The sequence below is a fragment of the Agelaius tricolor genome, unplaced genomic scaffold (genome assembly GCF_023055355.1).
Source record: "Agelaius tricolor isolate 1412-34295 unplaced genomic scaffold, bAgeTri1.0.p SCAF_9, whole genome shotgun sequence".
In the NCBI taxonomy this organism is placed as follows: domain Eukaryota; kingdom Metazoa; phylum Chordata; class Aves; order Passeriformes; family Icteridae; genus Agelaius; species Agelaius tricolor.
Genome location: NW_027269269.1, coordinates 11776675 through 11789270, shown reverse-complemented (window position 1 = coordinate 11789270; position 12596 = coordinate 11776675). Strand labels below are relative to the sequence as shown.

At 44.6% G+C, this 12596-nt stretch overlaps 1 protein-coding gene across 1 annotated transcript; it reads right to left on the bottom strand.

The window, feature by feature from the left end:
• Positions 1–5093: 5093 nt before the first annotated feature.
• Positions 5094–10616, bottom strand: GPR83 (G protein-coupled receptor 83). Its single transcript, XM_071432761.1, has 4 exons — positions 9734–10616; positions 8774–8899; positions 7610–7743; positions 5094–6794 (listed from the first exon to the last, which is right to left on the bottom strand). The coding sequence occupies exons 1-4, from the start codon at positions 10118–10120 to the stop codon at positions 6170–6172; spliced, it is 1272 nt and encodes a 423-aa protein (XP_071288862.1). The 5' UTR covers positions 10121–10616; the 3' UTR covers positions 5094–6169.
• Between the last annotated feature and the right edge of the window lie 1980 nt (positions 10617–12596).

Here is a 12596-nt window from a genome sequence, read left to right as displayed (position 1 = left end):
ATCTTCGCTTTTGTTTCTTCAGATTCTTTGATGTGAGTTATCTCAAACTTTTTATAATCACTGAGATTAATCAAACGCCACCATGCAAACAACATTCCAAGCCTATGAATGAACTCCCACCCAGCCCAGGGCTGCTGAGTTAGTCCCCTTAAGTCATAGTCTTGCTTTCCCCACAGTCCAGGGAAAGTGCAGGTGCCTTGGAAGGCATTTGAATGGATAAGTAGTCCAGGGATGCAAACAGCCTGGGCTCTCTCTCCTTGTGCTACCTTTGAATTGCTTTAGCTCTTGCACACTTACAGAGTTCATGTACCTAAACCAACAGCAGTGAAATCTCCCATCCAGCAACAGAGGAAATGGGGGCTTTGTTTGCTTTTCCCCTCTTACCTGAACTCAGTTGGGATGAGAGAAATCTGTGCTGCTGCACAGCTCAGAACAAGGCCTCTCTGCTGGGAATCTGAGCTGCAGGATGAGAAACAGAGCCTAAAGCTACTGTCTGCTTCTCTTGGAATGTGTTTGCACTGCTGAACAGGAATGCTGGGTACAAAGCTCAAGGGTTTGCTCCTTGCTGTCCTCCTTGTTCAAGTGTCAGATCATTCCTGAGCCCTGTCTCAGGACTTCTTCAAGACAAATTCTGGGCAAATACTTCACTTCTAGAGCAACTTCCAAAAATCACTAGGGATGAGACCATAACAATTTGGTTATCACCATCCTACATATCCCTCCAACATATCCCACCAAGTTTGTACCTTCAGAGGCTGATGATGTTCTTTTAGAACATCTGATACATATCCTTATCTTCATATTATTAAAAACTGGTAGCTTCTGACAGACCTGCCACATCATAGTGTTTTTAACTGAAAAAAAAGCCTACAAAAAATGTAACTATGTCTTAAAATCCTCATATCCTTATGACCTCAGGGGCTAAGAGTCAAGCACTGTGTACCACCACATATCTGCTCTGGATGGACCTAACCCTACATGTTGTGGAAATAAGTAAGCTGACACCTTAGAGCCAGGAATAATTTGTTAGACCTTCAGTTATTTAATTGGTGCCCTAGTTTCATCCAGGATACAGTTACTTGTTTCTTAGTAGCTGGCACAATGCCATGTTTTGGACTCAGTACAAAAATAATACTGATAACACACTGATGTTTTGGTTGTTGCTGATCAGTGCTTACCCTAAGCCAAGGACTTCTCAGTTTCCCAAGCTCTGCCAAGAAGCAGGTGCACAAGAAGCTGGCAGGAGACATGGCCTGAACAGCTAACCCAAAGTGGCCAAAGGGATAATCCACACTTAGTTTATAAACTGTGGCAGTTGGCCAGGAGGCACTGATTTGTTTTATAGATAAAGGTAATTTTTTTCCTGGTCAGGACATTGTGATGATCACTGGATTCACCTCTGCCTCTCTAACTATCATTAAATGGCTTTGAGCCTGAGGCAAGAGGTGGAAACTTTCATTGCACCATGACTCAGAAATCCCTTCAAACTTGCAAGCCAGAGGACAGGCTATGGGGGACATTGCACCCAGAAGAGAAAAGGATGGACCAAAGAATTTCTCTGCTTTTTTAGTGCCAGTCCAAACCTTCTCCCAAGCCCACTGTGCCACCCCCAGGACAGAGCAGGGGCTGCCCTTCTGTTGGGCTGTGCAGGATAGGGAGAGCAGAGGAGGATCCCATCCTCATTCCCCTTCGGTGGCACAAGGAAGTTCAACAGCAAGTCACCAGCCACCAGGACTGGACACTGAGGCTGTGGGAAGGCACAGCACTTCCAGCCAAGCCTCCAGGAGCTGTAGGTGGTGTAGGTGCCTTCCTGGGTGCAGAGTGTTCACAGCCCACTGCCCTGACAAGGCTGGCAGACTGCGTCAGCAGGGACCTGGCTGCACTCACCAGCACTCAAGGGCTTTATGAATAAGGCAGATGTGAATAATAGTTATTCTCAATCTCCTGGGAAACTGCTATTCTAAAGCTCTCTCTCTCTGTGTCCACATGCAGTTTCTAGGTCAGTCTGCTTAGAGGACTGAGACATCCCTGGAGCTCTTGAAACAACAGAGTGCATGCACAGGTCAGTGCTGTGCAGATGTCCCTGTTCACATCCCAGAGCTGTACAGCTTCATGCAGCTGTTGCTAAGCCCAGCATAAGCTCCCTACTAGGTGGCTTCAGTGCACAATTGTAGCCTGAAATTTGGAACAAGCAGACAAGTCTGTAGCCAGCAATGATATCACGGTTTTGTAGAGCAATCCATTCACGACTTCTATGCAGTTCATAGCCAGACTCTTCTAATCATGTTCTACCCAAACTGCATCCAAATACATCTTGAAGTTTCACATTTAATATGCAAATATTTAAGATGCCCCCTAATAAAATATTCATAAGATATCCTGAATTGGAAGGGACCCATCAGGATCCTTCTGGCCCTGCACAGGACACACCAAGAATCACACCTTGTGCCTGATAGTGTTGTCAAAATGCTCCTTTGGACATCAAAGCTCTGTCAGGCTTGGTGCTGAGACCACTTCCCTGGGGATCCTGTTCCAGGGCCCAACCACCCTCTGGGTGAAGAATCTTTTCCTGATATCCAGCCTAAACTATCCTGGACTCAGCTTCATGCCATTCCCTCATGTCCTGTCACTGGTCACCAGAGAAAAGAGATCAGTGCCTGCCAGATAGTAAAACCTTGTTTGTAACAGCTAGTGGTGGCTAGTTAATATATTCATTGAAGAAATTAGAGGTTTGTGCTTTTCAGAAAACTGTGATTGTGAAGTCTCTGGAATCTCCCAGCACTATTTCTATAAGAAGAGTGGAAGTAAATAAAGACATCTTGGAGATGGTGTCTGATATCCTTTGAAAATGCCAGAGAGACATACTATTCCTGAACTTACAGGACATTACTATATTTTAAGCAGCTGCCTTTTCATCTGCGTCAGCCAAGTGGAGAAATTCATCCCACATTGACAGGAGAAGAGGTGGGCTGCCGTGCAGTTAGAAACAACACCAACCAAAGGTGAAGTGCCTTTCTTCTGTGCAGGAGAAATTTGTCATCTTTTTTTTTGTGTGATCTCAGTGTGCTTCGAAGAGTTGTCCTCCTTTTATGTGTAAAAGCAAGAGGTTTTTTCAAGGATTTGTTTTCCCCTGAGCGCTATTCAGAATAGCACAAGCTGCAAAATACATCATGGCATTGTCTGTGTTCCCTTGCAAGGTCTCTGCATCTTTCTACACAGAGAAAATGAATGAAACACGAGCAAAACATGCCTGTTCTTGGGCTACGCAGATCTCCTGCAATGAACAGCTGTTCAGTGCCTTGTGCAACACTTCCCAAATTCAAAAGAGATCAAAACCTCCAGCTACAGCAGGCAAACACACACCAAATGGAAAATTGAAGATAATCTCCATCCTGTACATGTGTCTCATTATATCCACACTCAGATCCTCCCTTCACACCCACCAAGATGGCATCTGAATGCAGTTTATGCACCAATGGCTGTATTAGAATTCTAAAAGAACCCTCTGATCTGCAAGAGAGATGGGGTAGAATGGAAAAATACCCATGAAGCCTGCATACCCAAATTGCCCAGAGTGTAATATTTTTTTGAGTATTTCGCCTCATACTGCACTTTGTGTGCACAGAACACAACCCCCCCACTGATTTCAGCAGCACTGGTGAATGCCAAATATCTGTCCAGAATCCCAAATCAGACATGAAGAAGATGAAAAATAGCTAATTATTCAAAATTACGCCGTACCACATCAAGCACATTGTAGCACACACAGTGTATGATGTACAGTTTCCAAGGACACCATTTCCAGGGCTTTAATCATGTCCCCCTCTTACATGCTGTCCAAGTCTCTCTGAGACTTGTACCTCTGCTGGCCACCAGCCACCAGAGGTACAAGTTTATCCCTGGACAGGCTCCTGAAGTTCACTGTCCAATCTATCTCTTCTTTTCCTTTCATCCTGTCCATCCCTCCTGTTCCTTTGATTCAAATCAAACAGCTTCAACTTCTTGCATCCCCCCCTCGTGCCCAGACTCAGGATTGAGCAGAGCCTGGAGGAGAAAGGTTTTCCACTCAATGCAGGGGTGCAGGATGCAGAGCTGCAACTGCAAGAGCCTCACTCAGACTCACCAGCAGCATTTGAAAGGACATTTGAGGATTTTGTCTACTGGAGTTACTGCAGTGTTCTTCATGCATAGCAGGATGACAGCTGCACTCAAAAACTGTGAATCTTAAGATGTTTCCTTCAGCTTCAGAAAGGACATCTTACTGAGGTACTCAGAATTCTCAGAGATTTATTTGCTAGTAAAGTGCTGGATTCTGCTGCCAGTGGAATGGGGAGCATGGTTGACAAGCTCTGCACAATTGGAAATAGAATAGAATAGAATAGAATAGAATAGAATAGAATAGAATAGAATAGAATAGTTCATTTGCAAGGGACCTACAATGATCATCCAGTTCAACTCCTTGAACAATTCAGGGCTGATGTGTTGCAAGTGTTGAGGGAGGAAATGGGACTTGGTGTAAGGGGTCAAAGAACACAGGAGGAAAGATTTGACTTTGCAGATCAGTGATACAAAATAATCTCACTCCAGGGGCATTGATAAAGGGCAGTAAAATAGCACTGGATTCACAGTGAGAGAGTGATAACCACTTGTGCAAGGGCAGGTTAGCTGCAAGGAGTGGTAGATATTTTAGTCTCTTTAAATACTGAGGTGTGAAAACTCTGCAAAAGGCTTAAAATTATTTCAGAACTGTCAGTTTATTACAGGACACTGAGAAAAACAGCTTCACCTTTTTTTTTTTCCCATTTATAAGATTTTTCTCACTTCACGGCTGAATACTGCAAGTTAAATGTGGAATGGGTCATCCTGGGGTGATGTTCAAGCTAATTTCCACAGCACAAGGAGTATTGTTTTTCTGTGCAATATAAGGTACAGGTTTTGGAACACCCTTTTTTCAAACCCATATTTTCTTCTGCTAAGAACATTAAGTTCTGAAATCTACTTCAGACACTTGGCAGTCATGAATTTTCTTAGCCACTCCAAATAGGACACATCTCAGCTATCCTTAAATGCACCAAAATTGTACAACCAGAGGATAAGTTGCAGACAAATGTTCCATTTTTATTACTTGCTATCAGAGATACCATCTCTTCTCTCAAAGCTTCTCTCAAAGCTCTCTGATTCCAGAGAGCTAACATCTTAGTTGGAATGAAATGTTCCAAATGTCTGAAGTGACAAGTTGCCATGGTTTGACGCTGGCACAATGCCAGTGCCCTCATGAAAATATCTTCTCCTTAGTATACAGGTGCTTTACAGGGTAAGAGAGCAACATTCAAAGGCAAGTTAAAAATTCAAATTGTGTGATCCTCTAGCTGCAACTTGACAATGAAGAAAAGATGTTTTGATAAAAGGTTCTAGTCCAAACCCACAATAGCACTTAATTTTCCATTCTCCAACTGTGAATGTTATGTCCAACTTTTTGTATGTTTTTCGGTTTAGTTATCTATTTGAAGAAAAACCATCGACTTACTTGAAGAATAGGCATCCAGTTTTCTTCAAATCTATCTTAGAAAAAGTGCCTGTGATGTAAGAGGCTCCTATTTATCAAAGTCTATCATATCCCACACTTCTGTAAGCGTATTTAAACACATACACACAAAAATTATGGAATAGATCTGTTCATTCATTCTGAACAGGTCTTGACTTTTCAGACCCCAGTTCAGAAAGAATGCTTTCCTACCCAGTTGCACTGGATCTCAGATACTAACCTAAAGGTCTACACCTCAACCATTTCCACGTTGCTACGAGGAGACTCAGGAAAGGGGAAGGGAGATCTGATGTAATGAGACTGTTGTTGAGGTACCAGCAAAACACAGAGTCCTAGTTCTAAAAAGGCTTAGTCATGCAGGTAACAGCAACACACATGCAGAGAACCCCATCCTGCGAGCCAGCCCAAAGTCACCTTGACAAAGTTCCTTCCTGGGAAGAGTTTACTTTCTCTCCTCTAGGGCCTCCTCACCATTATCACCAGCCTGCATCAAACATGCAGCTCTTTCATATTGCCTCCTGCAGAACCTCCTTCTTGGCTTTATCACCTGTTGTGTGGCCAGGGCTCCACATCTTCCCACCATTTTAGCTCTTGCCAAATCTATGTACAGTCCAAGCCCACCATTTAGCTCACAGCTACTATTGGCTCAACTGCAGAGATGTCTGTCTTCCCTGACTGGATGTTGGAGGATGCTGGAAGGACATGGGAGGCCTGCAACCTCTTGAAGTTGCCATTTTCTGGCCAAGCCGGTCGGTAGGATGGGACTGTGGAGGGAAGCCTCTGTTCCGTGGGCCTGGGGCCTTTTCTGCACATGTTGAGCAAAGCCTTCAGTTCCGATCGGAAGCTGTCATTGAGCCAGCAGTAGATGAAGGGGTTGTAGCAGGTGCTGCTCATTGCAAACCAGTGGAAGGCGAAGTACAGGGCGTTGTTGGTGTGGATGGTCTGGCTGGAGAGGAGCACGACGTAGCAATTCAAGGGGAACCAGCAGACTGCAAAGAGGACGACAACGAGCATCAGCATCTTGATGGTCTTCTTGTTCTTCCTGCGAAGGATGAAGTACTGCTCAACAGTGACGTCCCCGATGACGTTGCGCAGCCAGAGCTTCTTTGCCACCGTCACGTAGGCAGCGGAGATGATCAGAAGGGGCAGGACATAGAGCAGAATGAAGGTTGTTAAATCAAGGTACTTCCAAAAGAGGTCAGCGGGCTCAGGGAAATCTGGCAGACACAGGCACCGGGTGACATCCTCACTGCAAACGGAGAGATGGGACAGGATGAGAGGCACATATGGCCAGGCACAGCAGGATAAGTACATCAGAAACAAGGACCCAGCTGGGAGAGGGCTCCTGCCACAGGGCCTGAAAGCAAACACTGTTTATCTCACAAATGTCACAGCTGAGCAGAGCTCTGCTCTTCAAGGATCTAAGCCATGGAGAAGCCAGTAAGCAATGTGGTGATAATTTCTTATGGGCATTCATGACCTTATGATAAATTTATGAATTTCATCAATTACAAAACTTCCAGCTGCATATAAGTAGTTTTTTATTTTCTCTCGTTTGGCAAATAGGAACACATTCTCTGACATATTAAGGACCTTTCCCTCATTAAAGCACTTTCCAAATACTAAGGCTCTTGACAGCTGAGACAGATTTACATACTTTCCTAGAGCAAAAGACTAGGTTAAAACCTCTTGGGTTTTAGTGGGTTTCTGGTTGGTTGGTTGGTAGGTTGGGTTTTTTTATTTCCCATTTCTGGTCTGCCCAAACAGGCCAGATTGGTATATGGCATAAAATGCCAGTGTCTAGAAGTAAAGAATCAAGCCAGATCCTCTAACTTCTTAGCCTGTTTTGTGTGGTTAGTGGGACAGAATAAAGATAAAATGTTTAAGAATAAAAAGGACAGGATATCAGACATTGCGGAAGGAATCGGATGAAAATTGTAGTTTAGATCCGGGTTTGGCTGACCTTGACATATGCTCGAGATTTTCTGTAGAATATACCAAAGTATGACTGCTCAGAGTTTGGCCTCCAGGGAGACTGTGGAGGAAAGCAAAGCACATCCTTACCTGTATTCAAAGGTAAAGAGCTTTTGGTAGATAGCATGTGGTAGGGAAAAACAAGTTGCCATGATCCAGATTACAGAGATGTATATAACACCTTTTCCAGTAGATATGCGAGGTTTCAGGGGGTGCATTATAACCTGTGCAAAATAACCCAAAATCTAGGCTTATTACATTTCTGGAAAAAATTATACTTTTTTTTTTTTCATACAACCTTCCAGCCTGAAATCTATTACTTAATGTGGTAATTTAGCATGCAAGCAGTACAGCCATCACCCAGCTCCCAAAGAGTGTAAGCTGTACATGAAAACCTGAATTTTAACACCATGAAATATGGTTCAAGTTAGATCCTAGTCCTATCCTCAAATTTCAGTACTTTCATCTAGGTGGGAAAAACTGCATACCAGGAGCTGTTAACACATGTTCATTACCAGGTTCAATTTCCTTCATGGGAAAAAAAAAAAAAAGAAAAAGTGGAGAAAAAAGTCTTAAACTCTTCACTATCAGTGACCCAAAGAACCAAAGGGTTTAACCAGACCTCCATGGGAATTCTTCTGATAGTGAGTGCATTTTCTGGAAACAATCTTTCTAGAAGAAAATGCCAACTGTAAACAGTTTTGGGTGGTTGTTGGGTGACTCCAAGCTGATAATACCCAAATGTCCTCAGCTTTGAGCCCATTATCAACAGCAAGCTACATCTCTGCTTGTGACAAACACCAGTGTGCTACAGTCAGATCTCCAATATTCAGGATAACAGGAGGTGGGACATCCCAGAACATCAGGAGATAGAGCTGAGAAAATTAACCAGGATGTCCCTTACAACCCTGGTGCTGGACAAGCCACCTCAAAGGAGAGCTGTCCACATGAATTCCTACCAGGATCTTGATCTTTCTCTTTGTTTGAGAGCTACTGCTGCTACTGCTGCTGGATTATCTGCTGCATAAAAAGCTCCCTTTACTCAGCTGGAAGAGATAGCAAGGTGATGGACACCTCCTACCTTGCTGTGGGTTTGAAACTATTCTGACAACAAGAACTGTCCCCCTACCCTGTCAGCTTCTCATGAATTTTATGGTACTCTGGGAGCTGAAAGGCAAAGGATATGGGATCATCCTTCTCAGCTTACTTATGCCCTCCCAAGCTTTCCATCTCTCTGCTTCAGAGAGGTCTCACCTGGTGTCTGTCCACAGCAATGGCTGTAAGGGTCAGGGCAGAGACGTGGAGGGAGCAGTACTGTGCAAACCTACTGACATGGCACATCCCCTTCCCAAAGATCCAGGTACTGTTCACAAAACGAGCCTAAAAAAGAAGACCATTAGTTTTGTGCACCTCACAACTGCTTTTAGGTACACCTCCAGTACACAATCCCTTGTGCTGTGTAAAAGACACGTATAAGATAGCCGGTTCTTTGTATAATTGTATAATTATATGAACACTGAAGAGGCAGGTTACTGCTGCTCAGTGGCCTCTTGGAAAATACAGCAGCGCTGGGCAAAAAGATGTTTGTTCTGTTTTATTTACAGTGTATCCTTCTGCAGCCTCGCTATTCAGTCAATACATTTGCTCTTTTAATCTCCACTCATGGGATAGGGCTGACCTGTACACCTTATCTCACTTCAGGCAAACTACAGCTTTTCAGAACAGCTTGTTAAACAATGCTAAGCATTTAATTTTTTCAAGAGGTTTATAACCTTGCTTTCAAAATACTTTTGAAAAGAGAAGGGGGGAAAAAAATGATCAGATGCTACAAAGTACTAAGCAATCACTGCAAGGCTATTATTTCTCAAGTACTATCAGGGCCACATTTAAAAAATGGGTAATTTCCGATCTTCAGCTAGATAACATGAATCAGAGAAGAAAAATACATGTGGGGTTTTCCAAAGGCAACTCCGATAGCTGCAAGTGGACAGGTATCTGCAGGATGTCCACACAGTGCCTATAGCAGCGTAAAGCAGGAAAAGCCACCAAAGCACCTTTATGGCACTATAGAGGCCCAGAGAAATTTACTTTAGTCATGGGGTGAGTTGTGGTGGTGCATCCCCCCCCATCCCAGGCTGCACCGTGTCTGAGGATGCTGAGGTGCTTCCTTTCCCTCAGGGGTGGGGCACCCCAGGCATCTCTACCCCCTCTTACCAGCGTGAAAGGTGTGTTGAGCAGCGTGATCATGATATCGGCTACAGCCAGGTTCACGATGAACAAGCTGGTGGCAGAGTGCACTCGCTTTGTCTTGATGACAACGTGACAGACCAGGACATTGCCGAAGAGGGCGGCGACGATGATGAAGGAGTACGCCGCGATGAGCAGGGCTTTCACCGTGGTGCTCTGCGACTCCGCTCCGTACCGGCTCCTGTCCACAAAGCTCTGCCAGTCGGCCAGGCTGTCATTATCCCAGGAAAAGAAACCCGACACGTTCGGGACTACAAAAGTCTTCTCCAGGCTCCCGTTGAGGGAGCCCTTTCCCGGGCTCACAAAGGCGTTAACCAAGTCGGGGAAGGTGAGCCAGAGAAAACAGGATAACATCTCTGGAACGCTGCTCCGCTCCTGCGGTTCTGGAAGAGCTCATTCGCGGGAGCAGAACTCGCTCCGGGCGCCGGGAGAGCCGCTCTCGCCTCGCTCAGCCCGCCGCGCTCGGGGGCTGCGAACACGGCACAGAGCAGCAGGAGCCGGGAGATGCTCCTGCCTCCCGCAATGTGCTGCTCTCCCGCTCAGCTCGCCGCTACTTTTGTCCTTCAGCCAGCTTTATATCCCCAGGCGAGCTCCGAGCCGGGATCTTCTGCAGTCATTGGGCTGCATGACATAATTTGTGCTCTGACGTGCTGCTTTTCCATGCAGCTGCGCTCCCGGGTGATACTCCGAGGTAAGTACATCTGTGAGAATGGCAAAATCACTCTCTTCAGATATCAGAATCTGTTTTCTCTACCAGCAGGCCAGCTCAAGCAAATTCCACGCTGTTTATACACCAGCAGCACGTGTGCCAGCTCTTCTCTCTCTCAGGACAGGTCAAATCTGAGCTGTTTTACAGGTCTAGCAGGCAAGTTTCAGCCTATTTCTTAGCATGAATGGAATGGAATGGAATAAAGTAGAATAGAATAGAATAGAATAGAATAGAATAGAATAGAATAGAATAGAATAGAATAGAATGTAACAGATGAACTGTAATTAACAAGCTGCCTTATTGTACTTAAGGGTACTTTTCCAAAGACATTTTTTCTTTCATGTCCAGAGACATGGAATACTCAACTTTCCCCTTGGTAGGTATTTCCTCTCTGCCAAACGAATAAAATCTGATGTGAAACTGCTTTCTAGGATTTGTAGGAATAGAGGCAGGTACAAAGATGTGATTATACAGGACACAGAACAGGAACTGTCCCAGCCCAGGGAGTCCAGTATCCAAAGCAAAAGAAGCTGTATGGTGGTCCAAGCACTGATGCAACAGCAGCATGTGTGTTTCCTCTGCCTTTCCCACAAAACACAGCAGGAAATATAAAATCAGGACCAGGAGACTAAGACCCACAAATCTTACACAGAAAGATGTGCCACTTTCCAAGTGCACAGTGCTGCACCTTTGCTGAGGACAGATCTGCTTGGGTGATGTCCACTAACCCCAGCCAGAGCTGGTTTTATGCATAAAAGGCTTTACTTAACCATTAATTAAATTACCACTATGTGAAAAGCTTGTATTATTATAAGCTGGTCACTCACTGGGGACAATGACTCTTCCAAAAGATGTTTGTGACTGCCTCAGTGAAATGCTCAGGCTGCCTTCTCTTCACCACTCCTCAGGAGCTGGACACAATAGAACAAGCAGAATAGACAACCCCAATTGAACAATTTAAGCTCTTCAGGCAATTCAACTGTCTCAGAGAAAACTTTCCAGTGGGCCTGCTGGAGCTGCCAAGGTGGCAGTCACACCTGACCAGAGAGAAGAAACGTCCCACTCAGAAGCACTGTCAGGAAACCAGTCTCAAATAAAGGCTCAAGAAAACAGTAGAAAGTAGGACAGAGCAGTGTTCTTACAGGTTTAGGATGAGAACACAAGGGTCAGTGGCATATGTCCCCCTGCTTGCTATGCTGCTTCAGCAGCTCCCAAGTCCCCCTCTCCCTTCCAGCACTGCTGGCCAGTGTGTAAGGGCATTCCCTCTTCTGCCACTCAAACACCAGTTCTTACTGTTTCACATCTATTACATCCTGTTCTCCTGTACTATAATCTGTATTTCAGCAAAAATTATCAGCTTTGTTTATTTATGCCCCTTGATCTAATTCTTAATTTCTAGCAGGGTATCCTTGCATATGTAGCTAGAGCTGCCATTGCCTTTGAAGATGAGGTTCATCCAGGAGAGCAGGGTATCTTCTCACCTCCTAAGCCAGGCTGCTGCAGGATGTGAATCTTCCCCCCTCAGTCAGCTCAAGCCCACCCTCCTCTGAGCTGCATTCTGTGTCTTGTGATCCAGAGGAGGCGGTCCAGCCACTCTGGACAGGCAAACCCAAAATACTCACAAAGGGTCATGGAAAAGCCCAGTGGAAGCTCTGTGTCAGGTGTCTCCCATGTTGCTGGTGTGCCTTTCTCTGCTTCACAACACCTTTCTGATTTAGTTTTGTATTTAAAACATGCTCCAGTAGGAGCTGTTTAAGCAGCTCACCTATGTTTGGTTGTTACTAGAGAATAGGCTATAACAGATTTGGCAGCTCGGTACGTGTTCCTGCCAACTTCACCCTTGCTCAACAATCCCCAGCACTCCAACAGTAAAACAGGCAGCTGCACAGAAATGTCAGGATTTGGCATGCTGAATGTGGCTTTTATAAAAGGTACCTGAGAGATTATGCCATTTCTAAAGTGAAAAATAATGTTTGAAATAAAGCTAAATGGATGGATCATGAATTCAGTTAATAACAAAGTCATCAAAAATACCTTTGCAAGAATACTCTTAACAAAATTATAACAAATTAGAAAACAGGCCTGGTGGGAATAAAAGATTATAAGAAGAATATAAAAAAA

Bases quoted from the DNA above. Each gene is read 5' to 3' on its own strand.
- GPR83 (XM_071432761.1), bottom strand. From the start codon at position 10,120: ATGTTATCCTGTTTTCTCTGGCTCACCTTCCCCGACTTGGTTAACGCC. The intron at 7,744-8,773 runs GTGAGACCTCTC...TATTTTGCACAG, and splicing joins TTGCTGTGGACAGACACCAG to GTTATAATGCACCCCCTGAA. The intron at 6,795-7,609 runs GTAAGGATGTGC...CTCCGTTTGCAG, and splicing joins CTCTTTACCTTTGAATACAG to TGAGGATGTCACCCGGTGCC.